The 26,930-nt window shown below is 52.1% G+C and overlaps 1 protein-coding gene across 4 annotated transcripts in view; it reads right to left on the minus strand.

Moving 5' to 3' along the window:
• The window catches only part of SGSM1 (small G protein signaling modulator 1), a 39,073-nt gene extending 15,903 nt beyond the window's left edge, over positions 1–23,170 (minus strand). The window contains exons 1-13 of one of the 4 annotated variants that reach the window (XM_032706048.1): positions 23,104–23,152; positions 22,975–23,018; positions 12,084–12,159; positions 8,193–8,355; positions 7,236–7,388; positions 6,614–6,681; positions 6,319–6,464; positions 5,747–5,878; positions 5,098–5,222; positions 3,172–3,239; positions 2,607–2,770; positions 2,010–2,139; positions 543–722 (exon numbers count right to left, since the gene is read on the minus strand). In XM_032706048.1, the coding sequence (XP_032561939.1) occupies positions 543–722; positions 2,010–2,139; positions 2,607–2,770; positions 3,172–3,239; positions 5,098–5,222; positions 5,747–5,878; positions 6,319–6,464; positions 6,614–6,681; positions 7,236–7,388; positions 8,193–8,355; positions 12,084–12,159; positions 22,975–23,018; positions 23,104–23,122 (1,468 nt within the window). In that variant the 5' untranslated portion in view covers positions 23,123–23,152. Of the gene's footprint in view, positions 1–542; positions 723–2,009; positions 2,140–2,606; positions 2,771–3,171; positions 3,240–5,097; positions 5,223–5,746; positions 5,879–6,318; positions 6,465–6,613; positions 6,682–7,235; positions 7,389–8,192; positions 8,356–12,083; positions 12,160–16,224; positions 16,304–22,974; positions 23,019–23,103 lie in introns of those variants that run through there. The other 3 variants (XM_032706044.1, XM_032706045.1, XM_032706046.1) reach the window with 3 other exon arrangements.
• Between the last annotated feature and the right edge of the window lie 3,760 nt (positions 23,171–26,930).

The raw sequence follows: 26,930 nt of genomic DNA on the forward strand, positions 1-26,930 counted from the left end.
GAGCCGATCACTGGCAGGGAAAAGCCCCCACCTCTCAAACACTAGGATCCCATCCAAGATTCAGGGAAAGAAGAGAGCACCAAAATCACAAGACAGGAGATGAAGACATGGATGAAGAGGTTGAGAGAGACAGCAGGAGCTCTGCGTATTGTCACTTGCTAAATCCTGCTTAAACTTGAAGTGCTACTGCAACAGCCTTGTGTCCTGCTCAGGTACTGTCCACCCACTGGCCGGGAGATGGAGAATAACCCTATTTACTCCTCCCTGGAAATTAAATCATGGTAGAAATTCCATCTTCTGGCCGTGAGAGGGTTTCCTCGCACCCTTGGTCTCACTGACTCTCCCTGCTTGTGGTACTGAACAGCTGGTACCGGCAAGAAAAAATGTTGAAATATTTCTATAAAAGCCCCTTCCTTTCCCCTCCCACTGAGCTGATGGGTCAGTGATGGTCAGTAGGGACAGGGACACCTCTGCAGGACCTGTCAAGTGACAACACAGGTGAGCTGAATGCCAGACACAACCAACCACAACAGTCCCATTACACTGGTGCTGGCAGGTCCCCAGAGCAGCACAGGGAGGTCGGGACGTGATGAGGAGACTCAGACACCGTTTAGGGATCACCACCATACTGCTTGCAGTTGGAGTCCTCGTCATCTTCCCTCTCCCAGCACTCACAGAGATCACAGGTGCACGGAATGGGTGAAAAGTACCATTAATGGCAACTAAAGACACAGAGAGAGGACAAGGGCACAAATGAAAGGGCAGAAAGGAAGAATCTGCAGACAAGAGAGAATGATGCAGTTCCACCCCCCTCTGGGAAGGTCCACAGGAACGGCACAGGCTGCGATGACGCCAGCTGAGGAGATGGCAGCAATTCATTTCACAGCAAATGTGGCCCCCAGCATGGAATTTTAAGGGGTAGATCAAAAGACAGTCACAGAAAGGAGCATCTCTATCTGTTGTTTTAGCTTCAATCAGATTTTTATCTGACTCACTGAATTGTGTTAGTCAGCTAAAGGCAGGGAGAACCAAGTATAACCTTAACTGATGTTATGGAGGAGTCACAGGGGATGTGATTTCCCCCTTACAGCCTCAAGAATACAGGAACAAGGTTTTGATCACATTTCACAGCTTTTTAAAAAACTCTCCACAAGTCTTCTATCTAAAACTGGTGGGTTTCCCCCCTTAGAAAGTCACCTATGATGTCCCCAGAGGTCAGAAAAAGGTTCTTGGTATCTCACAGAAGAGTGAGGATGAATGTAAAGATATCTCAGTCAAGTTCAAATCACTCACCACCAGACATTAAGAGACATTTCTGGTTTGGTGCATCCAGCAGCATCCCCTCCCTTGCCCCATGAGTCAGGGACTGAAGACACATGGGAAAAGGGTGCTGTGACCTCCCCTTTGTGCTGCAGAAGCCACACTGAAGGAACATCACTGGATTTAATGCAGCACTGGCTGAGCTGGCCTGGGACAGCAAGAGAAGAATCAGCCCTGGGGGCTTGTGATGGTGGAAAGTGACCCCCGAGTGACCAAAGTGAATATTCCTACTCATGTTATGTGTAAGAGGTTTTTTTCCTGCCCATTAAAGCTGTTGTGGCTGTTGTGCAGCTGCAGAAACAAAGGACTCAACAGCAAGCAGAAGGTTGAAACAAAAATCCATAGATAGAATCCTGGAATGGTTTGGGTTGGGAGGGACCTTAAAGCTCATCTCATTCCAACCCCTACCATGGGCAGGGACACCTTTTACTATCCCAGGTTGCTCTAAGCCTCATCCAACCCGGCCTTGAACACCTCCAGGAATGGGGCAGCCACAGCTTCTCTGGGCAACCTGTGTCAGGGCCTCTCCATCCTCCCAGGAAAGAATGATGACATTGAACAGGCAGCACTGACACAACCAAAGCTCTTCCTCTGGAACCACCTCCTGGTTTGCCATGCGCCCATCAGTGCCGTGTCCCAGCAGCTCATACACCCCATGAGAACCCCCCAAAACTCTGCCCTGCACTCACCAAACTCAGCCTGTGTCCCGGGGTAGATTATCCTGAACACATAATCTGTGGCTTCGTCATCCTCCTTGTCGGATGCGGACTCGGAGGAGCCCTGGGGGCTTCGCTTCCTCAGCTTGGGAAACACTTTGCCCTGGGGGAACAAAACCAGCCTTTCACGAGCTGCCCCACACTCAACCACTCACTTCCTGAGCTCCTGCCCCACCACAGCACATGCCCTGCCAGCTTGGATGACTTTGCACGTTCCCTGGGCTGGAGCAGCCTTTGGATTAAGCCTCCCATTACAGGGTGGATCTATAACCCTGTTGAGCACAGGGTATGTACAACTCATGAGAACCAAACCCTCTCTGCCCCATGGGCAGCCCTCCCACACCAGCCCCCTGAGTTTTTCCAATGGGTTTGTTTAGCTGGTCAAGGCCTTGAGCTAAAACAAACCACCATATTTTTAAGCCCACCTTCCTTATTAATTTTGGGAAGGGGATTACTTAAAACACAGAAGCCACTAATGCCAGGCAGAGGGTTCTCCCCAGCAGCTCCACTTCGGACACTCCATATGGGAACACCAGCAGGAACCCCAGGAAACAGTTTCAGAGCACCCACCTTTCCCCGCTGTGACCAGAGGGGTGGGTCCAGCTGCCCATGGGGCAGGAGGCCGTTCTCCAGGCAGGACAGGAACTGCAGCAAGTGCCCTCCTCGGGGGAACCGCAGAGGCGGCCTCTGGATCCCGTCCTGGCTCACCAGGACCACCGTCCCACCACTGTCTACTATTGGCAACAGTGACAGCAGGGAGGAGAAGAGACATCAGTGAGGGAAACAGCACCAGTCCAAAAGGCAGAGGGCAGGAAAGCTCATGGAAAAAAAAAGGACTTTCTTCCTTGTAATGGACTTGGAGAAGAATCCAAACAAGTCTGGGGCCCTGGAGAAGGTTTGCTGGGATCACACCCTTGGAAACCAGAGCGCCCTGCTCTGCAAGGAGTACTCCCAGCCAAGCACTACAGCCAGGAGGTGGTGGAAAGGTTTTCCTGGAAGCATTTACATCATAGTGACCACCCAGAGCTCTGGACATCTGCCCTGGAGCCAAATCCAAGCTGTGGGCACTCCCCAGAGGTAAGGAATCAGGGTGTCAGGGTGCCACAGCCTCCAGCAGCCCCTGCTCTGGCCTTACCTTGCTGGTGACAGTGCAGATAAACGATCTCCTCCAGGCGAATGGTCATGGCATAGTCCCAGTACACACTGGAACAGAGACAGGGAAGCCATGAGCCTTAGGGATGTGAGAGGCTCTGCTTCTGCCCACATCATCTCCAGATCCTGCCTCCAGATACCCTGGTGACAGGGGAAGTCACGGAAAGGATGAGGTCCCAGAGCAGTGACACCAGCCTGGAGAGTGACAACATCCCTCCAGAACCAGTAGCTGTCCCTGCCAGCTCAGCTCAGCCAGGGCAAGTCCAGTCCCACCTGCCTCAGGTGGTTTCTGTACCCTCACACCATTCCCAAACACAGACAACGTGCCCATGAATCCTTGCAATTGCAGGGAGTGATGTGGAGCCCTGCAGAGCTGAGCACTCCCTCTGGGCACCCCAAGGACTCCCCACCCTGCTGCAATGCTGGGAGAACCCCAAGAATCCATCAGGAGCGGCCCTGGAACCACAAGGGAACATGCAGTGCTGTCCAAGCCTGGGCTGCTGCTCTGCAGAGCTCCTGCCCCTAGGGAAGGGAAATAAACCCTCACAACTGGTGGGGTTTCTTTCAGAGCTGACGATAGATTTGGTCTCAGCTGCTTCTGTTCAAGAACTGCCTCAGCAAAGGCACCCCGAGGGCTCTGAGAAAATCTAGAACATGCTGGATTGCTGGTGGCCACCAGACAGGGCAGAGGGGCAGGGAGGGCCAGGAGGAAGCCAGGGAAGGGGATGTCTCCAGGGTTTCATTCCTGTGGAGAGCCCAGCACTGCTCTCTGAGAGTGTCAGCACTCCATCACATCCTACTTCTGTGCAACAAAGCAAACTTCCAGATCCGGAGCAGCGTCATCTGCCACTTCACAAAAATAGCACTTAAGTAACATTAAAAATGGCTTGTGAATGCAGTGAAGGACAGAAGGGGTGCAAGAGTCACTCCCTGTACAGTCATACTTACTGTGCCATCTGCCTCCTCTCTTCCTTGGTCACGTCTTGACACTGGGAAGTTTTAGAACTTAGGCTGATGCCCAAGTCAAGAACTCAGAAAAGGAGTGTAGAGATGAAAATAGCATTTTAGGGGGAGGGTACCAGGCACAACTGAATGGCCCAGGGGCCAGTAGGAAAGGGAAGATGAAAAGAACAGAGGTAAACAAAACCCAAAAAAACTACAATTGAGAATGAACAAAGCTGAGACCAAGTTCTGCTGAAGAAGATCTCTAGGTCAAAGCATCAGTGTTCTAAACACTCCCACTTTACTGGAGCTGCTGGGAAGGGATTTTGTTTCTAAGGCAAATTGGGACCTGGCATGATCCAGCCTGTGAAAGGATTGCAGCTGTTGGGGAAACACCAGCAGTCCATCAGGCAATGCCAGGGAAAAGGGCCTGGCCACACAGCCTGCCAAGCAAACTAAGCAGACCTCAGGGCCTCTGGAGGAACAAGCTCCAGGGACTCCAATAAATCCAAGGGACTCTGAATACCTGCACGTAGGATCACCAGAAAATGGCACACACTGTCACCAAGGTCTGATCCTCTGGGAACTGCTCACATTCCCTCTCTACAGATTCTCTTCCCTGTTTATGAGCTCCTGATCTTCCCAGATTACAATAACCAGGATAAACCTGAGACCACTGAGGGCATTCCCCTGAAAAATCCCCGAGGGCAATAAAGGAAAACCACTTTGTGTGTGTTGGAACAAGCCCCAGCTCTCTCACTGAGCACTTCCCAGCAGAGATGGGCAGTAGCTCAGCATCTCACTCCATCTCCCTTCACCCTCCCCAGGCCTCCTTCCCCATCCCTTCCCATTACAGACTTGAGGAGGATGGTTTTGCTTTGCAGTCACCAGGAAAACACTGCTGGTTTGGACACCAGATCCAAACTCTGACCCTGGGGAATATTTGCACCCCCTCTGCTCCAGTCACCTCTTCTCATAGTCCAGGTCCCCCACAGAGCCGTTCATCAGCTGGTTCGGGGTCCACTTTAGTGCCATGATGTCAGCAGTCTGGTGAAGGGACAGATATCCCGGGATTGCCTCCATGTCATCTCGCTTGAGGGGAGAAACACAGGGACAGAGTGAGCTGGAAAATGCCAGGCACATGAAGCACCACCCCAGGTTGCCCGAGGTTGAGCCTTGGAACCAGTTCTGGCCCCTCACATAGCCCTGCCTGCTGCCCTGAGCCCACTCACTCACCCACAGTGAGAAACCCACTGTGGCCCTGAAAACCCTCCTGGCAAAATGCCAGGACACCTCCCCGGCTTGGGATAGGGCTGAGAGCAGCTGCCCAGCAAGGAAAACTTAACAGCTCCACCTAAAAGCAGTTTGCACTTCATTTATTTGACTACAAGAAGTAGGACAGGATAGGAGGAGGAGTTTTATGGTAAAGAGTGGGCAGGGAGAGGAGCCTGCTTCTACTCAGAGCAGAGCTCTCCCATTCCACTGGGAGGATCCGTATCACCAGGACCTCCACAAACACAGTCCATTCCCTGCCTTCCCAGATCAAAAATGAACTTGTGCTTTCCTCCATCGAAAGCCCAGCATTTTCAAGCCCAGATGCCCCAGCAGGAACTCACCGGCTGCACCAGGACATTGTTCTTGCCGTAGAGGAGCGTGGCACGGGAATTCTGGTGCAGTGACTCCACATAGTCCCTGGCAGACAGCGAGGGCCGGTCATCCATGCTGCCACTGGAATGTCTTTTCTGAATCTGGAAGAGAGCCATCCACAAACGTGAGGTGAGCACACACACCTCTGGCTTTCCAAAAGCCCTCTTGAAGCTCATTTCCTCCTCACTTACACACTTAAGTCACTACCAGAACTGTTTCCCTCAGAGTCCTCTAAGAAGATTCCTGGCTCTGGCCAAGATAATTTCTGTACTTAGAAAAGCCCCAGGAGTGTGCTTTATTTGCAATAAACATTGCAGACTCCAGCTGCCCTTGCTTACGTTCATGCACGATGTTCCCAAGGGGCACAGACCCCACCATGCCCCCATGCCCTGGCAGTCTCCATGGACCGTGCTCCCAGCACTTCTGGCTCAAAGACTTCCCTCGTCAGAGGGCCCCAAAGCCCTTTTCAAACACAGGGAGTGCAGAGCCGTGGCTGTGGCTCTGGGAAGAGCCCAGCGAGGGGCTGTCCCCCCCCACTCACGCAGAGCGCCGGGCGCTTGGTGGGCGAGTCCTGCCGGCAGTGGGAGCTGTGGATCCGGTGCCGCTGGACCAGCTCGTCCGCCGAGGGGTCTGTCCAGAAGTGGTCAGCGGTTTTCATCTTCGTGTACTCCAGTGCACAGGGCCCCACTGCAGAGAGGAACAGCCCAAACATAAAGGGAGCCATCGGTGTTCCGATGGCTGCGGTCACCCCCCGGATCCACAGAGAAAACAACTGCATTTCACACCCAGATCACAGACAGGGTTGGAAAGCAAGCAGGGTAAGAGGAAAGCGTTACCCAGTAAAGATGCAAGAATTGGCCCATCCACAGGATCCATCAGGAGAGCCTCCTTCTCATAGTACTTACTAGAAGAAATAAAAGACATCGGAAAGGTGGAGTGCTGCAAAATGGGACTGTAAAGTTATAGACAGTGGTTTTAAATCATTGGTATGCCTTTCTCTTTCTGTATCATCCCTTGGTGGGAAAAGGGCAAAGAGCCCTTAACAGGCTGTTTCTCTAGCTGTGAAAACCCCTGTGGAACAGACACCTCCTGCAGCACATTGCAAACATCACCATCTTCTGACAAAACCTGCCCAAGATTGGAGATCTTCCCCAGGACAGGTCACCTCAGCATAGAGATCCCAGAGGATAAGGACAGCACAGTCTCTGACAACCCAAGCACCAGCAGGGCAAGTGTGGCCTATCTTTATTTTAGGGAGTGCACAGTGGCCACCAGCAGCAGGGTGTCCATCAGAGTCCCCATGATGGGCACTGAGTGACACAAGTGGCCTGTCCCATCCAGGGACTTTTCTGACCCACTTGGACACAGCTCAGACAGCAACACCCCCAGTGCCATCAAAGGGACAGATGCTGGCAGTGATCTGGGACAGGTGAACGGGTGGTCTGTGCCTGCACTCACCTGCTGTTCTCTACCAAGTAGTGCACAATTTTATCCAAGACCTTTTCGAAGAGGGCTGTGCGGATCCAGAGGTGCTTGATGGCCTGAGGAGACAGGTTGGGCAGCTTCGGCACCTTGCGCACGTTCTCCGGGATGCCCTGGACTTGGTTTCGCCTTTAGAGGTGCAAGACAAGAGACAACATCATCACTGGCTCGTCCTCGAGCTCTGCAGGAGCCCAAGGCACTCCCACACCTCATGGGGCACAAGGTCAGGGCTTTGGTGATGCTGGGGGATGCCCAGGGAACTGCCTGGGACAGGGCTCTGGAGATGCTCCCTGCATCTATCCCACACCCTGCTCCAGAAGGCCACACTTGCATTTGGAACCAGACTTACTAAATCAGTTTCCCACTGTAAAGACACCCCAAAATGAGCCTCTCCCTCAGCAGAGGCCTCCAGCCCACACACTTTTCCACATGTGTCTGAGGACAGCAGTTCACAGGCAGAGCAGCTTATCTTAGGACAGCATAAAATTCCTGCCCCAGGTAGCTGCTCCATCCATCTCCCTGGTTCCTGTCCAAGGATGAGTGAGCCGCTCTCAAACAGCAGTTGAGTTACTGGAGGTTCAAGCCCTGCACACTGAGGCAGAGCAAATGTGGTTCCAGTTGACTTAGTGAACTGGCCCATAAACCATGACAGCTCAGGAGCAACACACTCAGCTGTCCCCGAGGCACAAGAGAAGGGGCAGAGGGATAAGGACTTGCCCACCCCTGCTTAAACCACAGGCACAACTCGGTCTCCTAGGAAAGCAACCCCTTTGTTCAAGACAGAAAAATCCCAGGGCAAGACACTGCTCCACTGAAGGAGCAACACTCTTGCTGAGGCTCAAGTTGGACTTGCAATCCCCAATGATACCCAAACTACACCCTCATCCCAAAACACAAGTGACCAGAGGACTGACAGCAATGCCAGTGCCTTACGCATTCTCAATGAGCTGCTCCAGGTCTTGCACCTTCTTGCAGAGCTCCTCTGCCAGGGGGAAGCTCTTCCCCACCTTCATGAACAGCGCTGCGATCTTGTTGCTGCGCAGGAATCCGGCTGCCCTCCGCTTCAGGCCGTGCAGGACACAGGATTCCACAGCAGCTGCAACAGAGCACAGACCTCACTAGAGCACCTCCCCCATGGACACAGGCTGGGAGAGCTGGGGCTGTTCAGTCCAGAGAAGAGAAAATTGTGTGGAGACCTCACAGCACCTTCCAGGATCTGAAGAGGCTTCAAGAAAGCCAGAGAGGGACTTTGCATCAGGACACCTCCCACTAGTCCAGGCTGCACCAAGCCCCATCCAACCTGGACTTGAACACTTCCAGGGATGGGACAGCCACAACCTCCTAAAGCTTCTCCGACAATATATTTGAAAGCAGAGACATTCCCTCCTGGCCTTCAGGAAAACACACCTCATCAGGTAATTGCTATGCTGTGCACACACAGACTGACACTTTCCTCTCAGGTTTCTTGTGGATTGTGGAGAAACCAAACAACTCCCTGAAGTTTTCTCTTCAGTCCAGTCTGAGGGCATGGCTGGAACCAGACTATTTCATTCCCTGTGCTCGGATGGTCCAAGCAAGGAGAAAGTACAGGCACACTGAGAGTTTCTAAAGCAGCACAGGAAATGGGGCAATTTTTTCCCCAAAAATCTCAGTGTTCACATAAACATTTTTCCTGAAAAACCGAAAGGAATAGAGAACCTGGGGATAAACTCCAGGCAGCACCAGCAGGTTGCAATGACTCCACAGAAATACATGCACACACACAGGCTCCACTGGCAACCTGCTTCCCAAACCCCTTGGGAGGGCTCTGGATGGATGTCTAGTGCCAAACACAGACTGATTAAACAGGCTGATCAAAGCACTGGAAAATCACACAGACCCACAACTCTCCCTGTGCTCTCCCAGGGGCTCCGAGGCTGGAGCACACACCCTAAGAGCACCTTTGTCCAGGCTAAATCCAGAGATAATGGTAAGGTTTTTAAACCTGAAAACACGAGTTTTTGAGCTCAGTCCATAACTTCTGTCACCACCAAACACACTGCAAAGAGATTCTCCCCATCCCTCAGGATAAAACCTGCAGCAGAGCCGTGTGATGCAGAAGCTTTGTGCAGCTACGCCCAGGTAAAGTGGGAGCTTTGATTCCTGGCAAAAGACATCTAAAGGTATTTCTGAGTTCCCCAGAGCACTGGTGTGATTCAAACCCCTCTGGTTGAGCAGACTCAGCATTGATGTGGACACCAAACCCTCGGCTCACACCAGCCCCCAGCCCTGCTCCCAGTTCTCCATCAGCCTCCCAGGGCAGCCTGGACTGACAGGTGCCAACTCGTGTTTGTCTGCTCCAAACCCCCCCTCGCAGGAGAATGGGGTGGCCGGGGGCTGCTGCCCTTTCCTGCCACACCACTGGTTCCACCCGAAGGGATTTGCAGTACACTGGCCACGCAGAGGGTGGGGAGGGCTCTGTGAGGAAGGCAGCCCTCTCCAGGGAAAAGGGCAGCTCTGGCAGCCAGAGCCAGGCTTGCAGCACACTCTGCTTGGCAGGGAAAGAGGTTATTTATAAGCTCACCAGGCTCCTGGAGAGCCACAACACCGAGGAAGGTGCACGTACCATTCAAATGCGAGAGGAACTGCAGCCAGAGCAGGAGAGGAGACACCAGCAGCCAGGAAAGGGCAGCATTAAGGAGCCAGAAGGGACCAACGAGCCCTTCGTGCCTGGATGCCTCAGCTCCATGTTGCAGGAGCCTATAAATAATCCCCTCGTGCTGCACAGAACAGCAGGGAATGAGTCACACCTGGGAGTCTGCTCTGCTCTTTCGATGCCGCACAAAGGGCCGGGAACCAGCTCCTGTCTTTGATGTGGGGGCCCAGCAGGAAAGGAGAAAGGCTGTCGGAGCAAATCCAGAGGAGGGACACAAAGTTGAGAAGGGGACTGGAGCACCTCCCCTGTGGAGACAGGCTGGGAGAGCTGGGGCTGTTCAGTCTGAAGAAGAAAAGATTGTGTGGAGACCTCACAGCACCTTCCAGGATCTGAAGGGGGTACAAGGGAGATGGAGAGGGACTGTGCATCAGGAACTGGAGTGATAGGACAAGGAGGAATATGTTCAAACTGAAAGGGCAAATTTAAGTTAGATATTGGGAAGAAATTCTTCCCTGTGAGGGGGGTGAGGCCCTGGCACAGGGTGCCCAGAGAGGCTGTGGCTGCCCCATCCCTGGAAGTGTTCAAGGCCAGGTTGGACAGGGCTTGGAGCAACCTGGTCTAGTGGAAGGTGTCCCTGCCCATGGCAGGGGGTGGAATGGGATGAGCTTTAAGGTCCCTTCCAACCCAAACCATTCATTGATTCTAGGAAAAGGCAGAAGCCCCTCTGCTCTCCAAGGCAAAAAAGGAGACCTCAGCACCCCCTTCTCATTCTTTTTAGTCTGTGGGTGCTCCAGTCCTGTTCAATGGTGACAGTGCTGCACAAGCCTTCTTGGAGCAACCTCTTCAAAAGCTGCTTCTCGTCACATCTGGCATTTTCTTCCCAGCCTCCAAATTAACAAGCTGCCCTTCAGCTCTTTGCACAGGGAGGAGTGAGGCTCCCTGCACTCGCTGCCTGCAGCCCCTGCTCAGCAGCAGCCCCTCAGCCCCAGCACGTGGGCACAGTGGCTGTACCTCAGCCAACAGCCCTGCTGGGAGACGGGCACAGCCACCAGACAGGCTCCAAACAGGCACAGCCTCTCCCACTTCCCAGAAATCCAGGGCTCATGGTGTCAGAGTAGAGCTCCTGTTCCATGTTGCAGCCTCACTCACCCAACAGTCTGAAGTACTTGCTGTGCTCACAGAATGCTAATTAGTTTCAAATTAGTTTGAAATTCATCAGACACCCCCAGTCTAACCAGCCAGGTCCACCCCACTTCTACAAATGCTGGCATGTGGCAGACTGGACACCTGAAGCTGCTTTTCCTGGGCACTGACTGTCCCAGTCACACATTCTCCACTTTGAGTGGTTGACAGAGTGGCACAGGAGGGCCAAAAAAGAAGAGAAACAATTTCATTTTGCCATCCTGATTGTAAAGTCTCTCCAATGACCAAACCTGTGACACATTCCACCTGGAACAAGGTTGCTCTGTCCTGCTCCCCACTACCTTTGAGGTACAAATACTCCTCCTCTCCAGCTCCCCAGTCCTTGCTCACAGGCCTCCAGCACATCTTACAGCCCAAACCCAACAGCTCTTCAGGGAGACTTTTAGAAACCTCTTTGCCAAGGTTTTGATGGATCCATTCTGAAACACTTCCACATTTACAAAATTTTTATACCATTAGGCAAAAAATAGGTAAGAAAGCAGGTTAGTAAAAAGCACAGCTGCCAGAAAACAAGCCCCAAACCAGCCCAGTATCAGAGCAGATCTTCCACAGATTCCATGTAAAATTCTCTATCAGCCTCCAGCCTCTCTGCTCCCCCACTCTGGCAGACTGCAGATTCCTTTCCATAAATTCCTATTCCATCACAGCAAAGAAATATTTGGACTTGACAGACTTTCAGTTGAAGCAATTCTCAAGGAAATTTAAAAATAAAATATTATTTCTAGTACTTCCTAAGTGGCTGCACACACTGCCAGCATCCATCCTTCTTGACACATCTCAATATATTTTAGGCACAGGGCAAAGGCCTCAGGGACTCTGACTGCTGCCAGAACAACTCACCCACTGGCACCAATCCCCTCCACAGCCCAGCACCCCAGAGCTGGAGTGTGTTCCCAGGAATGGCACATGGCACAGCAGGGAAAGCCCAGCACCAAGAGGGTGCTCCAGCCCCAGCCCAGGTCAGCATCCTGCTGTCGGGGACTCACCGCAGAAGGAGATGATGTGGCTGCTGTCCTCGTGCACAAACTTCCTCGTCACTGCCTCCTCCATGATCTGCTTCACCTGTGGCACAGAGGCAGATGGAGAAAACATGGAATTTCAGCCATGGACCAGCACAAGGACATCTGTGGTGGGGTGGGCACTCAGAAACCTCCCCTGCTCCCTGATTTTTCCAATGGTACAGGGGGTCTCATGGAGGATCAGTGCAGCTTTGCCTGCTGAGCATCACCAGCCATTTCAAACCCTTAAAAAAAGGGTTGTTTCATTTCTGAGAAACTTCAAATAGGAAAATGATGAGCAGAGAATTAACTGGAGGAATTGAGCATTGTTTAGATAAAAGTCTTCTAATAAAGGGTAAGCAGATCTCATATTTAATGCTCTTACAGTATTGTTTCGTTCCTTCCTTTTATGTGACAAATTTCATGTGACACAGCTGTCCCAAATGACTGTAACTATCCATCAATGCCTAATTCAGGGGTCACCTGGCACCAGCTGTGCCCAGGAATGCCATTTGCAGGGCAGTGCCAGCAGCTCTGCCCTCACTGACTCTCGCTGCAGAGCAGCTGATCAAAAGGAAGCTGGCACTAGTGCACATCAGGGGCACGATTAGGGGATGAAAATAAATAGGAACCCACACAAATTAGGAGGGTAATTTTTGCAGAGAAGACAGGAGGTCAGACCTGCCAGGTAAGCAGAGTGCAGAGGTGGTGACTTCCATCCCCAGCCCTACCCTCCCTAATCCAGCTGAAATCAGCAAAAGTCCAGCTGAATCTTTGCTCCTTAAATGTTCAGTTCCCGACCATTTTTCCTGTTTAACATAGAGATGCCAGCATGCCCAGATCTCCTCTTCCAGTGCCTCTAAAACATCTTGCTTTTCACTCCCTGGTTTCAGAAACCACAGGGGAGAGGGTTCCCAGTGCTGTAGGCACAGGGGAAGCTCTGCTTAGCAAGGTGTTCCCTCTGAAGGCACACGGAGGAGGGAAAAACAGCAGGTCAGGACTTGGCCAAGCAAAGCTTGGATGTATGAGAGACCTTTAATAGCATCATTTGGGGAATTAAACTCCTTTGCAAGATATAATCAAGGTCAATTATGCACAGCTAACAGCTCAGTAAAGGAAATCCTTTAGAGGTATGGATTAAAGAGTCCTCTCTGAAGCCAAAGCTCCTCTGTGTGTCAGAGCCATCGGGTGAGCTCCCAACCCTGCTCCCTACCGGGTGACTAATGGAACCTGATCATGAGCACTGAGACTTCCATGGATCCCAGCAGCTCAGATGAGCTGACAGTGAGTCAGGAAGTCACAGCAAGGAATGTCACTGGGATGTGGACCTCAGGACTGGAGATGGCTCAGAGCACTGGGAAATCTCCCTTGGCACAGTATGATCCAGCTCCTGCAGCTCCCACATCCCGACTGCGCTCGGAGCAGTGACTCCAGCTGCAGGAACATCCCAGGGCAGCAAACTCTGCTTCCAAGGACTCAGAAAAGCTTTATTGTGTCTCAAAACTGCAGCTGTCCCTGGTCAGGGCACCTCCTGGTGCTCCTTCCTCACACCCCACATACAGTTTTCCCCTCATCCCAGTGCCCCACGCTGAGCACCAGGGAAGGGGCAGCTGCATTCCTCACTCAGCTTCCCAGCTCCAGCATTTAGTTCTAAACTTCAACAGAAGGAACACTGCAAAAGAGAAACAGAGACAGAGCAAAGTCCCAGCAAGAGGAAAGGATCCCTCTCTCCCACATATCCCTCGACCTTGGCAGCAGTGGTGGATTAGGGATGGGAAACACCAGCCCCAGTGCCCAGGTGAACACCAGAGTTGCTCCTTTTCCCCCACCTGACATTACAAAGACATGTCCCTCAAAGACATGCCAGTCCCCCCTTCTGAAACCTCAACCAACTCAGGACCCATCACCAACCACCCCTCGGGGCAGCCCTGGAAGGGAGGTCTGACAAGGCACGTCTTGAGGCCCTCAGGGATTCCCCAAAATTTGGCTCTCCCAGCTGGCTGAGCTCTCCTTGTCCAGATGGCTCACAGACCTCACCCAGCCAGGCTGAGCCTCCTCTGTCAGCAGGACACGGCACTTCCCTCTCACACATCCAACTGATCCACCAGAAAATAACAGTGCACAGATAGTAAATGTACCCTCACGGCGACACTGGTAATATCAGCATTTTAAACCCCCCCAAAATACACTTGAGACCAATGCACGGAGTTATATCTTTACCAGCTTCAGATTAAATTAGGAAATATTCCAATAAGCAGTATATTCAAATATTTGTTAAAAATTTGAATATATTGACACAACACCCGCAGTGACACCGGCCCAGGGCCTTCCCCAGGGCAGTGACCATCTGCCTGTCCAGGGCCTGTGGAGCATCCAGGACAGCAGGACTCCAGCTCCAACCACCTGCACGCTTGAGGCACAAACAAAAAACCTTCCAAGAGACACAGTTTAGTGGAAAATTACTCATTAAAAGTAAAAAAATGCACTGTGTTGACTGAGGTTATTGCACTAAAAATAAATCTGCAGGACTAGAAGTGGAAAGGGCACTGCAACAAGGGCACTCACCTGGCATGTGACAAATACAAATACCAGTCCCAGCAGGTAGAGGCCAGACAGACAGACAGGGCCTTGCAACAGAAAACAAGGGATATTATGGAATCATGGAATGGTTTGAGTTGGAAGGGACCTTAAAGTTCATCCATTCCCACCCCCTGCCATGGACAGGGACACCTTCCACTACACCAGGTTGCTCCAAACCCCATCCAACTTGGTCTTGAACACTTCCAGGGAACAGAATCAACACTTCCAGGGCGTAGAATCAAGAGATTCTAACTGTCTCTACATACTAAGAAAGAAATCTTACATTTGCCCATAAACAGATATGTCTGACATGTCTGTAGGACAGCTCTAAGCCAGAGAACCAAAAAACCATTGACAGATCTCCTCCTATGCTGTTGTCTGCAGGTCCCAAAGGACTCTCCCACCTGGACCTCGACCCCTCCACAGCCAGCTGGGATCACAAACACCATGGATCCCATCTGCCATGTGCTCCCAGATCCACCAGGAGTTTGTGACACTGAGGGGATGGGGAACAGCTCAGCCGCACTTGGCTCCCTCCACAGAGAAGACTTGAACAGCCTCTAAATGTGCTGCATTCCAGCATTTTAATGCTAATTCTCCGATTGTAGCCAGAACAATCCCAACAGATGAAGCTGCCCACTCTGGATCTCATGCCAGCCTAGGGAAATGAGATGTTTGCTCTTCTTTTATGAGAAAGGAAATTAAAACAGCAACTAATAATTTAGCTGTAGGTAAACTCGAGAGGAATCTCATCAAGTATTCGACAACAGTACAAACAATCCTCCTGGCTCCAGCTGTGAGCACAGGACAAGACACCAGAGCAGGGTGACAGGGCCACCCCACAACAGGGTGTCCACACAATCTCAACAGTATTTATTAATAATTTATAATCCAAAGCCACAACCAAAGACAGGCCAGTCTCAACGCTACCTGAACCACTACAGTCTGAATCACTGACTCCTGAACAGGAGAGCTGATCCTGCTGTGCTTTACATGAATGTTTGAACTACAAGGAAAAACACTTTTTCTCCTCTGTGTCCCATTTCCAAAGCCAGATCCAAGAACCACAGGCACTGAGTGGAGCCCAGGTTATGACATTCCTTAGGGGAATCAGAAATCCTGGTGCACCTCCTTTGGACCAGGGATTTGAGCTTGCACCCCATTCCTCCAGGGAGGCTTCTGATCCCTCAGCCCCTCCTGTGGTTCCCCTCACCCTGGGCAGCTCCATCCCAGCCCAAACTCTGCTATTAGAATTTAATTTCACTAACTGCTTTTTTCACCCTTAAAAAGGAAACCAAACCCTCACCTATCCAACAACCCCAGACCACAGTGAGGGATGAAGGTTTAGACCTCTCTGCTATGAAATTCCCAGGGATACACTCCATCCAAGTCCAGTTTTCCTGTCACCCAGCCCCACTGTCATTTATACTGCTGGAACAAGGCAAATATTACCATAGCTACAACCACCACTGAGATGCAGGGACCAGGAGCAAGCCAAGAACTCCAGGTTTAATTAGTCTAAGGCAATATTGACTCACAACTGTTTTACCTGGCTGGATTTTCCCCCATACAACCTGTACTCTATAGATTATTCAGGGAAGTTTGCAGTCACTGTTTTCCTGCCATCCTTTTATTCAGGGATGTTTGCAGTCACTGTTTTCCTGCCATGCCTCTTGCAAAGCCTTTTGCTGGTTATCAAGTCATTTCTATGGGAGCACAGCACCTCCCCTATATTTGGCCATGCTCATAACTCTGTGAAATTGTTTACAGCAAGTCAGATGCAAACAGAGATCCCAGTGTGATCCTCTTCCCAGTCCTGCTCCAAGGTGAAGCTCAGTCACGTTGCCAAAGGCTGAGAACAGTAAGCTCTAAGGTACAGCCAGGGTGACACTCCCAGGCACAGGCCTGGTCACCAGATCCAGCACCAAAAAATGTCTGGAAGAGCAAAAAACGTGGCAAAGCATCCAGACACTGCAGCAAAAGCAATAGGAGAGCAGATCCAGGTAAGTAAAAGCTACAGTAAAATAAATGTTCCAGTGACTGAGTTCATCTTCAGAGAAGTGTGTTTTTAGGAACTGCTGTCAATCTGCTTTGGGCAAACATGGTAAGACCTTCTGCTGAATGTCCACGTAACCCACATCCTGAAAACAAAGGATTTACAGTAAAAAACAGAGTGGAGATGAAGATGTTTTCTGAAAACAGAGTAGAGATGAAGATGTTTTCTGCTCCCTCTGAACAGCCACCTCTGCATGGGGTGTCAAGGACTTGGGTGGAATGAGAGGATGCAAGACCAGAGCCAGGAAGCTGCACTGGCTGTATCCCCTCAGAATCATAGAATCATGGGATTGTTTAGGTTGGAAAAGACCTCCAATATCATCAAGCCCATTAAGCCAGCACTGCCAGGCTCAATATTCCTCTTCAATCCACCTCAGATTCAACCAACAGGCCCTCAAACAAAAGCCATCAAACAGACAAAAAAAAACCCCAAGCAAATAAAAAAACCCCACAACAACAAAAAAATCCCAACCCATTGATGATTCAGGCTTTAAACTTGGTTTGCTTTCATACATTTGCTTTTCAAATTCTTTTCTGAGCTGGAGTTTTCTCGTTCTCATCGCAGTGTAAGTGCTGCTTTAATTATGTGTTTGGAAGTTAATTCTCACACTTAAAATCCCATTTTCCACGTCAGTTTTGGTGCAACAAGTCCACGTGGGCAGCCCTTGCTGTAATCTGAGCATTTCTGTAATTGCTTCTCTGAACCAAGGTCCCTTTCCAGGAACAGGCTCTGGTTAAGCTCCACAGGAAGCAGCTCCCTACTCTGCACAAGATGTGACCCTGTAGCACTGCAGCATTGCCACTTCTCAGGTGTTTTAAAATGCTGAAGGATCACTTAGATGCCATATTAAGACAACCCCAGGCATGGCTGTACATGACAAACACAATTCCCCTGCAGCACAGGTGAACACCTCCCAGCAGGAGCACGAGCCTGGTTTGGTTGGATGTGCCAAAGGTGGTTCAGTGTCCAAGGCACAGCAAGTGCAGAATCTCTGCTCAGCTCCAGGACACAAAGACATTACCCCAGACCCCCAGTCCTTCTGGACTGCCCACCCCAGTGCCCACAGAAGTCTCTGTGTGCTGGGAATGGTGGATGGAAATCCCAAGACACTGGATCTCACCACCCATGCTGGAGCTAAAAGCCACCTTTTCAGCTAAAGCAGAACTTCTCGGACCAAAACCTGTCATCAGTCAGATTTATCCTCTCATTTGAAAATGAAACTTCTGCCTGTTGCCTGTCTTGTTGCTACAGTATCTTTTTTTAGCAGACTTGTTTATAAAATTCACATTACCAAACAGTGTTGAAAGATTCCATGTTTCTGATGTTTCTTATCTATCCAGCAACAAACACCCTGATTATCCAAAGGCAGGTGCCAGACACACTGCTCAGCACCATCACGAGTTGCGGCCACACTCTGCCACTTCTCCAAGACTTTACTGGCTGACCACTAAATAAACCAAATTAACTGGGCTCTGATCAGTTAAAACACCCCCAGCTGCAGAGCACATTCACTATTTATACCTAGAGATCTAAGGGCTCTCACCAGACATTTTGATGTCCCCCCAGCACGGGGGGACAGCTTGGGGACAGCTCTGAGGGCACCAGGCACTTGCCTTTAAAGCCATTTGGCAGCTCCCTGTTCTTGCTGCCGCAGAAACATCGATCACAGTCCTACCCACAGAGACCTTTGGCTTTTCTAAAAGTCTTATTTAATTATTTATCACTGCTTGCTGAATAAAACATGGCACTTTCTGCAGCTGAGGGATCCTCCACGTGACACACGTGGGATTTCCAGGCCAGACCTTCCCCAGGCACAACATGTGCTCACAGTTGGGGACCGGGATGAGGCTCCTTGGAGGGGAAGGGGGAGAAGAACCCTGAATATTTGGGCAGTTGGCTGGAAAGTAAATTTTAAAAATATTAATGGAAGGATCCATAAGATAACAATGCACCCTGGGGGACACAGGAATGATCCCAGAGATGTGTATTTCCTGATAGTGCTTTGCACCAGACTTTCTTCATAGGGCATCAACTTTTGGCCAAAAATCTGTGCTTACAACACTAATTTAAGCTCACTAAGATCACGTTATAGCTGGTTCTATTCCTGTTGTGCTTGTCAAACACACATTTCCAAGCCATCTGTTGGCACTGCTGGCACTGGTTGCTGTAAATGCTCAATACAGACATTTAAGGAAACATTTAAGGAAAACTTTAGTAATTTCTGTTTCCAGCACTTGGCCTCGAAGCTTTGCCCTGTTCTGCTCTCATCCCAAGGCTCCTGTTTTCCCAGATGATGTCACGCTGACAAGCTTTTTGGATTCAATTAAACATGGCAAAGACTGACACTATTTGCACCAAAATCAAGTGCAACTTTCAGCTCCAAATTGCTCTGAAGTCCTGAATCTGTGCAAACCCAGGTATTTCCATGGCAACGGGCAGGACATCAGGAGGGAAGGGGATGATATTTTGGCAGCAGAGAGGGGAGGTTGGGTGGGGAGGAAGGAGGACTGAGGCACATGGACTGAAGGGAGATGTGAGAAAGGGGAAAAGCAGCACAAAACCTGCTCTGGGGATGAAGGATCCAGCCATGGGTTTCTGGAGCATGAGAGCACTTGTGCACCCCTTTGCTTTTATCTTTAAAAAGAGAGGAAATGGTCCCCAGTGATCAGTGATGCTCTTCAGAGCAGACCGATGCAGGCAATCCAGAAATGCTGCATAAAGGATATCTGTTTACTCCTGGTACAGGAACAGCTGAAAAGGGCTGCCCTGGGTGCTTAAGAGACATCAGAAGGTCCTTCTGCAAACAGCAGCTTTCATTACCAACCTGCAGCTCATCATCCTCATTTCATCCTCATCTTCATCTTGCCTGAGCACTTTTGACAGCCACACAAAAGCCTTTTTCTTTTTTTTTTTTTTTTATGAACTGGCTTTAAGAGCATTTAAAGCTCTCAACATTAATTTTTCAAATCCTAGTAACATTAAATTAATTTACAATTTTCTACCAATCCAGAAGGAAATAGCTGGCACTGACGCCCGCAATCTGATATTTTGGAACCACGGGCACATAGAAAAACAAACCCATGATGCAAAAATATTGCTCTTACCAGTGATTTGTGTTATTTAGCCACAAACCAGACAACGTGGCTGCAAAGTGGGGGCTTCATTTAAAGGGTGGGAGGAAGAGACTCACTGTTGTCCCCATGACACATGATGAAGGAATTAGTCAACAGCTACACAGTGACAAGCATTCAAGCTATTAAAAACAAACAATATATCTGATAGAAGACAAGCAGGCTGTGGTCAAACCAAATTTTTAAAAGAATTCTAAGAACAGGCAGCAAAATGTTCAATCCAAGCTCAGCAGTTACTGACGAGTAAAGAACTAAAGCTGCTTGCTGAGCAGCAAGTTAAATATAAACTAAGTTTTTGCAGAAGAATAACCAAGACGACTGTTTACTTTCATATTCCATTCAGCTTTTCACTCAACTCATTTTCCAGGCACACACAGTACAGGTGTATTGCGCTGGTAACACCTGCTTCCCCACCCACTCCTCTGTGCAATGCAATTACCTGGAGGTGATTAAAAATAGACCTCCTCTATTAAAAACGAAACTTGTAAAAGAAGGGGAGGAGCACAGGCTCAAGGAGAATATTTGTAGTCAAAAACCCACACTCCTTCAAGCCTGGGTATTTCAGGCTCTGGGTTTGTAAAGAAGCCTCATTCCACCTGATTAAAGCTCTAAAAAAAAAACAAAAACAAAAACAAAAACCAGAGAATATTGGTTGTGCTTCTTATCCTGCATAACAGGAAACAGGATTCCTTACCAAGTCAGACTTCTCTCCCTCCCTTGCAGCCTGCTGACAAATAGTCAATTCTGCAGCTTCCGGGCTTAGTTTCATTTATTGTGACCATATGGGGAGGGGGAGAGGAAGGAGACGGTGACAGATAACACAACTCATCTCAACATGTACAACCACTGCAGCGCAGGACTGCTTCAAAATAAAATGCATTAACCATGGCAACAGCCCAATACCGAGGGCTGCTGGCTCACACAGTGCTCTGGGTAACGTCAGTTTACTGTTGATCTCCCTGCTCGGATCAGACCTTGCCTTCCCAGTGTTTTACTCACTCAGTTATGGCACTGGGATGACAGATGTGGCACAGCTCCCCAGGGATGATCCCTGGCTGTCCCCTGTCTCAGCAGAGCTCACCTGCACTGAGGGCCCCAGCAGCTCACACAGAGCCATGGCTGAAGCAAAACCAGACATGGTCTAGTGACATGACAATACACAGGTTTGTGGAAGGTAAAAATTCTGGGAGTGGGGAAAAAAAAAAAACCCCAGGAGGTTTCTGCAGTTGGCCCTTTCTACTGCTCCCTGGAGTCTGCACAAGCTCCTGACTTAACATGGGGTCAGTTTAGGAGAGGAAGAAAAACCAAAAGCATGAGCAAAATAGGCCTAATGAGCAGGGAGCAACAGATACAAGAATGTCCCACCTGCTCCCAGTTTCAGGAATGCTGCTAAATAATTAATTACATAATCTACAGGATCATGTTTCCCCAGGTTTTTTAATTCCTACCAGAACAAAGCCCAGGTGGAGAGCACAGAGTGTGGGTCCCCTGTGGAATTCCCCCACCTGTGTGGCTGTGGGCACCAGGCAGGGAAAAACCACAAAGAAAGGGCAACCATGGAGGCAACCTGTGTAGGCAAAGAACCCACATCCCCACCAACATCCCAAGGTGGAGTCCAGAGTGATGGGACCACAAGGAAAAAGTCTGTGCTCTGCATCAGCACTAACGGGCTGCTGGAGAGATCCCAGAGCGTGTCAAACACCCCCACCACAGCACCAGGGCAGAAAGGCTTTCCCCATGCACCCCTCCCTTCTTCAGGCTTTACTAACATTCACCAAATCCACGTTTACCTCCCCAAATGCCAGTGGGAAGGATATGTCACAAGCCCAGCTCTGCTCCCTGAGGCACGAGCTGCACCTTCTCCCAGCACACAGCCCTGGGAGGGAGTGAAGCCAGGCGTTGAAGGCCAGCACGGGAGATGCTCACGGGCAGTGAGAGCCCACAGAGGCACAGTGGGCTCTGGAAGAAGCTCCCAGCTGGGAGCACAGCCCTCACCTCCCACCCCCAGAGGCAGCCGACGCTCAGGCCGTCGTGTCTCTGCGCTCAGGAGCAGCCACAGACAGTAATAATGAGATGGCAGCTCCATCCACGACGCTAAATAAATGTCATACCCTTTTCCTGGTTTAATAGCAGTTGCCCAGGCAACCGGTAGTATTCCTTAGCACCACACCCGGCAGAGGATTAAAGGTGCGAAGTGGTCTGGATGAACAGCACTGTCACTGTCCCCAGACCCACCACCCACAGATCTGGTTCACATGACCCCAAGCAGTGTCTTCCACTTCCCGGAGCCCCTAAGGTGGGTATCGAGATGCTCATAAGACCAGAAACAAAACATCACTCATCCCCTCTCCAATATCCCGGGGGGATGACCTGCAGGGACAGACCACGGGCAGGAGGTGACAACCGCTCCCGGTGACCCAACGCTCCAGCACAGGGCAGGACTCGGCTCCTCGATGTACTGTGGGCTCTCGGTGTAACACCACAGGCGATAAACACGGAGCTCTGCGCTGGCGGAGGAGCTCGAGGCAGCCCAGCATAAAACACGGTCTAAACTAATAGAGTTAAAGATGCCTGAGAAGAGGGAGCAGAGCGAGATGCGAAATGCCATCACGCTGCACTGGGCACACTTGTGTCCACCCCCCTTTTTCCCGGCCAGGGTGCCCAGCACCCGCCGCCCCCCGCCCTGCCAAGGAGCACCGCGCTGCCGGGAGGGCTCGTCCCATCCCCGCTCCCAAGGGAAGGATGCAGCACCGGGACTCGCCCCTTTTTCCCTGCGGAAAATCTCAAGTTGTGATGTGCTCTGCGCCCAGGCAGAGGCGATTTTCCCAGGATGCGGGGCGCTGGGATGCCGGGCACTGGCGCTGCGGGGATGCTCCTCCGCCCGCCGAGACCCGCAGCCGCGCCCGGGTGGGCTGATGGCCCCGGGGTGGGCTCTCGGCCCCGGTCGGGGCTGTTTGTTTTTTTTTTTGGGGGGGGGAGCTGTTTAACCCGCGGCAGCAGCAGCGGGAGCCCGGGATGCCGCGGGCGGGCGGGCCCGGGGCTCCCGCCGGGAAGGTCCCCGCAGGGCACCGGGTCGGGGGTCGGGGGCTGCTCCCGGGGGTCCCGCACCCACCTCCTTCTTGACGGTGCGCAGCAGCCGCTGCCGGGTCTCCGCCTCTGCGGGGAGAAGAGGAGAGAGAGGCCCGTTAGTGCGGCCCGGCCCCGCCGGCCCCATCCCCGGTCCCCCCGTTCCCATCCTCACCCGCCGGGGCCGCCGCCATGGCCCTGCTCGGCTCCGCAGCGCCCGCAGACTGCCGGGCACACCGGGACGGGCCGCCCGACCGCCCGCCCCGCCGGGGAGGGGCCGCCGCAGCCGCCAATCCGCGCCCGGCACCGGGAACCGAGCACCGAGCACCGAGCACCGGCACCGGCACCCCTGGCACAGCAGACACCGAGCACCGAGCCCCGGCACCCCCGGGCACCCCCGGCACCGGGACCCCCGTCATCCCTGGGACTCCCGGCAGCGGCACTCCCCGCACCCCTAGTACCCCCGGCAGCCCCAGCACCGATCCCCGAGCACCCGCATCACCCCCGACACCAGACACTGACACCGGCATCGCCGGCCGGCACCAGCACCCCCGGCACGCCCGGCACCGGCTCAGCCGGGACCGGCCCCTCACTGGAGTCCCAGCCATCCTCCAGCTCCCGGGGGACACCACCGCCACCAGGCACCCCCCAGCTTGGACCCTTTTCCCCCCAGCCAGGACCCAGGTGACCCGAGGCCGAGGTGCCCCGAGGTGCCCGGGGACGGCAGCCGGGTGACACGGGACAGGGAGAGCCCTCGGGGTGTCCCTGCACACGAGGTTGCTGGGGCAGTGTCCATCCTTGGATAGGGGTTCAGGTCCCATGAAGGGGGAAGCACGCACGTGCTCACAGCCCCACACCACCCGGGCACACTCCAGGGACCAGAGGAGACCAAGTCATAAGAGACCCCCTTTTCCTCCTCTCAAAATCACAGCCCCTCGGAAAGTGGCCCTCCTGCAGCTCCATTAACGCATCTTCTGTTTTTCTCTTTCCTCATTTGGTGTTCCAGGACATTTCCATAGAAACAGCATCCCGGCTCCTCCGCAGTCCAGTTTCCAATAACTACAAAACACATTATTGCAAGGGCAGCAGTGCCCGGCCGTGCTGCATGTGGGCACAGGGCCACTGGCACAGCCCCACTGGCCGTCCCTGCCATTGGGACTAATCCTGGTATGGACAGCAGGGACGTGCTCCCACCTCTGCCAGCCCCCCGTGATCTCCTCCACTGCTCCCAGAGCTGAACTGCACCCTCTGCCTCGGAGCCTTTCGCTCCATGCTGGTGCTTGGTGGCTCTGGAGACAGCAGGAATGATGCTCCCAATGGTTCCCCTCCAGTACCTGGACTGGCAGGAGAACAGGAGGGAGCTCTAGGCTCAGGCTTAATCTGAATTCACTCCCTTCTGTGCCTTACAGGGGCCAGGAGGAGACCTGGGCCATATCCCTTGTAGCGGAAAACCTATTCCGTCCTCTGTTTGCTTTTTGCTGTTTATTTCCTGTTAACAAAGGTGGTGGCAGCACAAATGTTACAAAGTTGCAGCAACAGGCACAGCTTGATTGGGAGTACGTGATCCCTGATCCAGACAGATCCCAGAAAGATTCTAGGATCCATGGGAATCTGGCCTGGACAGCTCTGGGTGCTGCTGGTGGGGTCACAGCTCCCCTCTGCAGTCACTGAGTGTTGACTTGACCCTCAGGATTCTGATCCCAGCCCAGGGATTCACCCTGGCCTAAGGCTGGGCTCCCTGCAAGTGACACAGGACTTGCTGTGCCATGCTGGGGACTGTGTGCCTGGTTTGTCCCTATGGCTGCAGCTCTGCTCCTTATGGACACTGGCTGTGGACCCCCAGAGCAGCAAGTCCAATGCCGCTCTCACGAGCTGCACCAGCACATCCCCTCTACCCAGCAGCCTTTGCCAGGGGTCTGTCCATGGAGAACCCTGTGGATGGGGTCCCCTTCCCCCAAAAATGGGTGTGGGAGGAGAAGGACCAAAGATACAGGAGCCCAAGGCTTTCCTGGTCTGACCTGAGACCCACAGCCCAGTCAGGAGCTGGCCCTGACCAGACCCTCCAACCGTGCTTGTAGCTCTGCCACCCTGCCTGTCATTTACTGGTGACCACAGGCCCTACAGCCTGGACAGGTAATTAATACACACTAATAAATACCCATGATGATGTGTCCTGGCCTCATCAAACACCGTGTGGGAGCACCATGAGATAGCAGTGAGTGCAATTACCAGGGCAGAGGCAGCTCACTTGCTCCCCTGGCCCCAAATTTTCCCTGGGGCAGAGCAGAGCTGTGGCTCTGTGTACCTGCGGATGCTGGCCCAGAGAAGGTGCCAGGTTCCTGAGAAAGTGGGCACAGCACCATGTCAGGTACAGCCTGGCACAGCTCCAGTCTCTATGAAGCTTCTCCAGCCAAGGATGAGACCGCCTGACCTAAACCAGCCATCCAGGAACAGCCCTGGTACACAGGGGTAATAAATTGCTAATTTATTACCTTACTTTGGGGAAAAATCAGCTGAAAGATGCACAAGGATAAGCTCTCCCCAAGCCCTGCTGATTCCTTTCCCTTGGAACATTCTTCTTCTCCCTGGATTAAAGACAGGTGGGAGATGATTGGCCCCTATTTTCTGGAGCCTGGAGAGCTTAAATGAGAGCACGTTGATCTATACTTAATGTGATTAAGTTACATCTCTGATTATCATGCTAATTAAATTAAACTTCCCACTACTGCCTCTGCAGCTTAAACAGGATAGTTGTTTTAAGACCACAATTCGCTCCTCTGCGTTTCCCTGCACAGATGAGCAGGTGGGATAAAAGCAACCTGCTAATCAAGTCATTATGGTGTTTTGAAACAACTTCTACTGCAGTGGATATTCAAATTTAAATCTGATTTGAGCTGGATTTAAACTGTTTTCAATCTAAGGTCACTTGCGCTTTGAGTAAGGAAAATAACAGGAAAAAGCAGAAATAAATGGAGTGTGTCTGTGTTGAGACAGCAAGCTATTGGAAGAAATTCTTCCCTGTGAGGGGGGTGAGGCCCTGGCACAGGTTGCCCAGAGAAGCTGTGGCTGCCCCATCCCTGGAAGTGTCCAAGATCAGGTTGGACGGGACTTGGAGCAACCTGGTTAAGTGGAAGGTGTCTCTGCCCATGGCAGGGGGTGGAACGGGATGAGCTTTAAGGTCCCTTCCAAACCAAACCATTCCATGATCTCCCCAAGACACCTCTCCCCCGCCCTCCTCCCGCCTGCAGCAGCCCCGAGAACCTGAGAACCTGCACTGCTCTTTCCACCTTGCAGCTTCTAAAACAAACGGAGATTTCAAAGCTCTGCCCTCATTGCTTTGACAGCGTGGCCCTGACCCGCTGCGGAGGGACGGGGGCATGGGTGGGGGGTCGGGCGCCCCAGGAGAGGGTGGGAGCTGGGGGAGCAGGATGGGAGCACTGGGAGCATTCATGGCTCATTCACCAGCAAGGACCTGGGGGATCTGTCAGGGATGGAGGTATTGAACTGACGGTGCAGCACATCCCGGGGCTGGAGTGGAGCTGCAGTGGTGCCTGGGAAACAGATACCGGGCAGTGCCTCAGCACAGGGAGCTTTCAGACAGCAACGGGCACATCCCTGTGCTGGCAAAGCACTGCACAGCTCCAGCTTGGAGCTGCTGTGGGAGCAGCTCCAGCTGTGCCAGGCTCACACTGTTCCTGCACTCCCAGCTCTGCCCAAGGTGGGAGAACAAAGTGCATCCCATGTGATTTAACAGATTAATGTGGGGAAAACAAGGGGCTCTTCAGGAGACAAAGTAGCTCAGCTTTAAACGATGCCAGATTCACACCAGGAAAGCGGTCTCAGCCCAGCACTCTGTGCTGAGGGTGTCCTTGCTCCACACAGACCCCTGCAGACCCCCACAGACACCCACAGGTCCCCTCAGACCCCTCAGCCAGCTCCTTCAATCAGACCTGGCAGTGACTGAGTCCATCTGCTGAGCCTTTCTGAGCAGAGGCAGGACCA

The sequence above is a fragment of the Chiroxiphia lanceolata genome, chromosome 18 (assembly GCF_009829145.1).
Source record: "Chiroxiphia lanceolata isolate bChiLan1 chromosome 18, bChiLan1.pri, whole genome shotgun sequence".
Classification (NCBI taxonomy): Eukaryota; Metazoa; Chordata; class Aves; order Passeriformes; family Pipridae; genus Chiroxiphia; species Chiroxiphia lanceolata.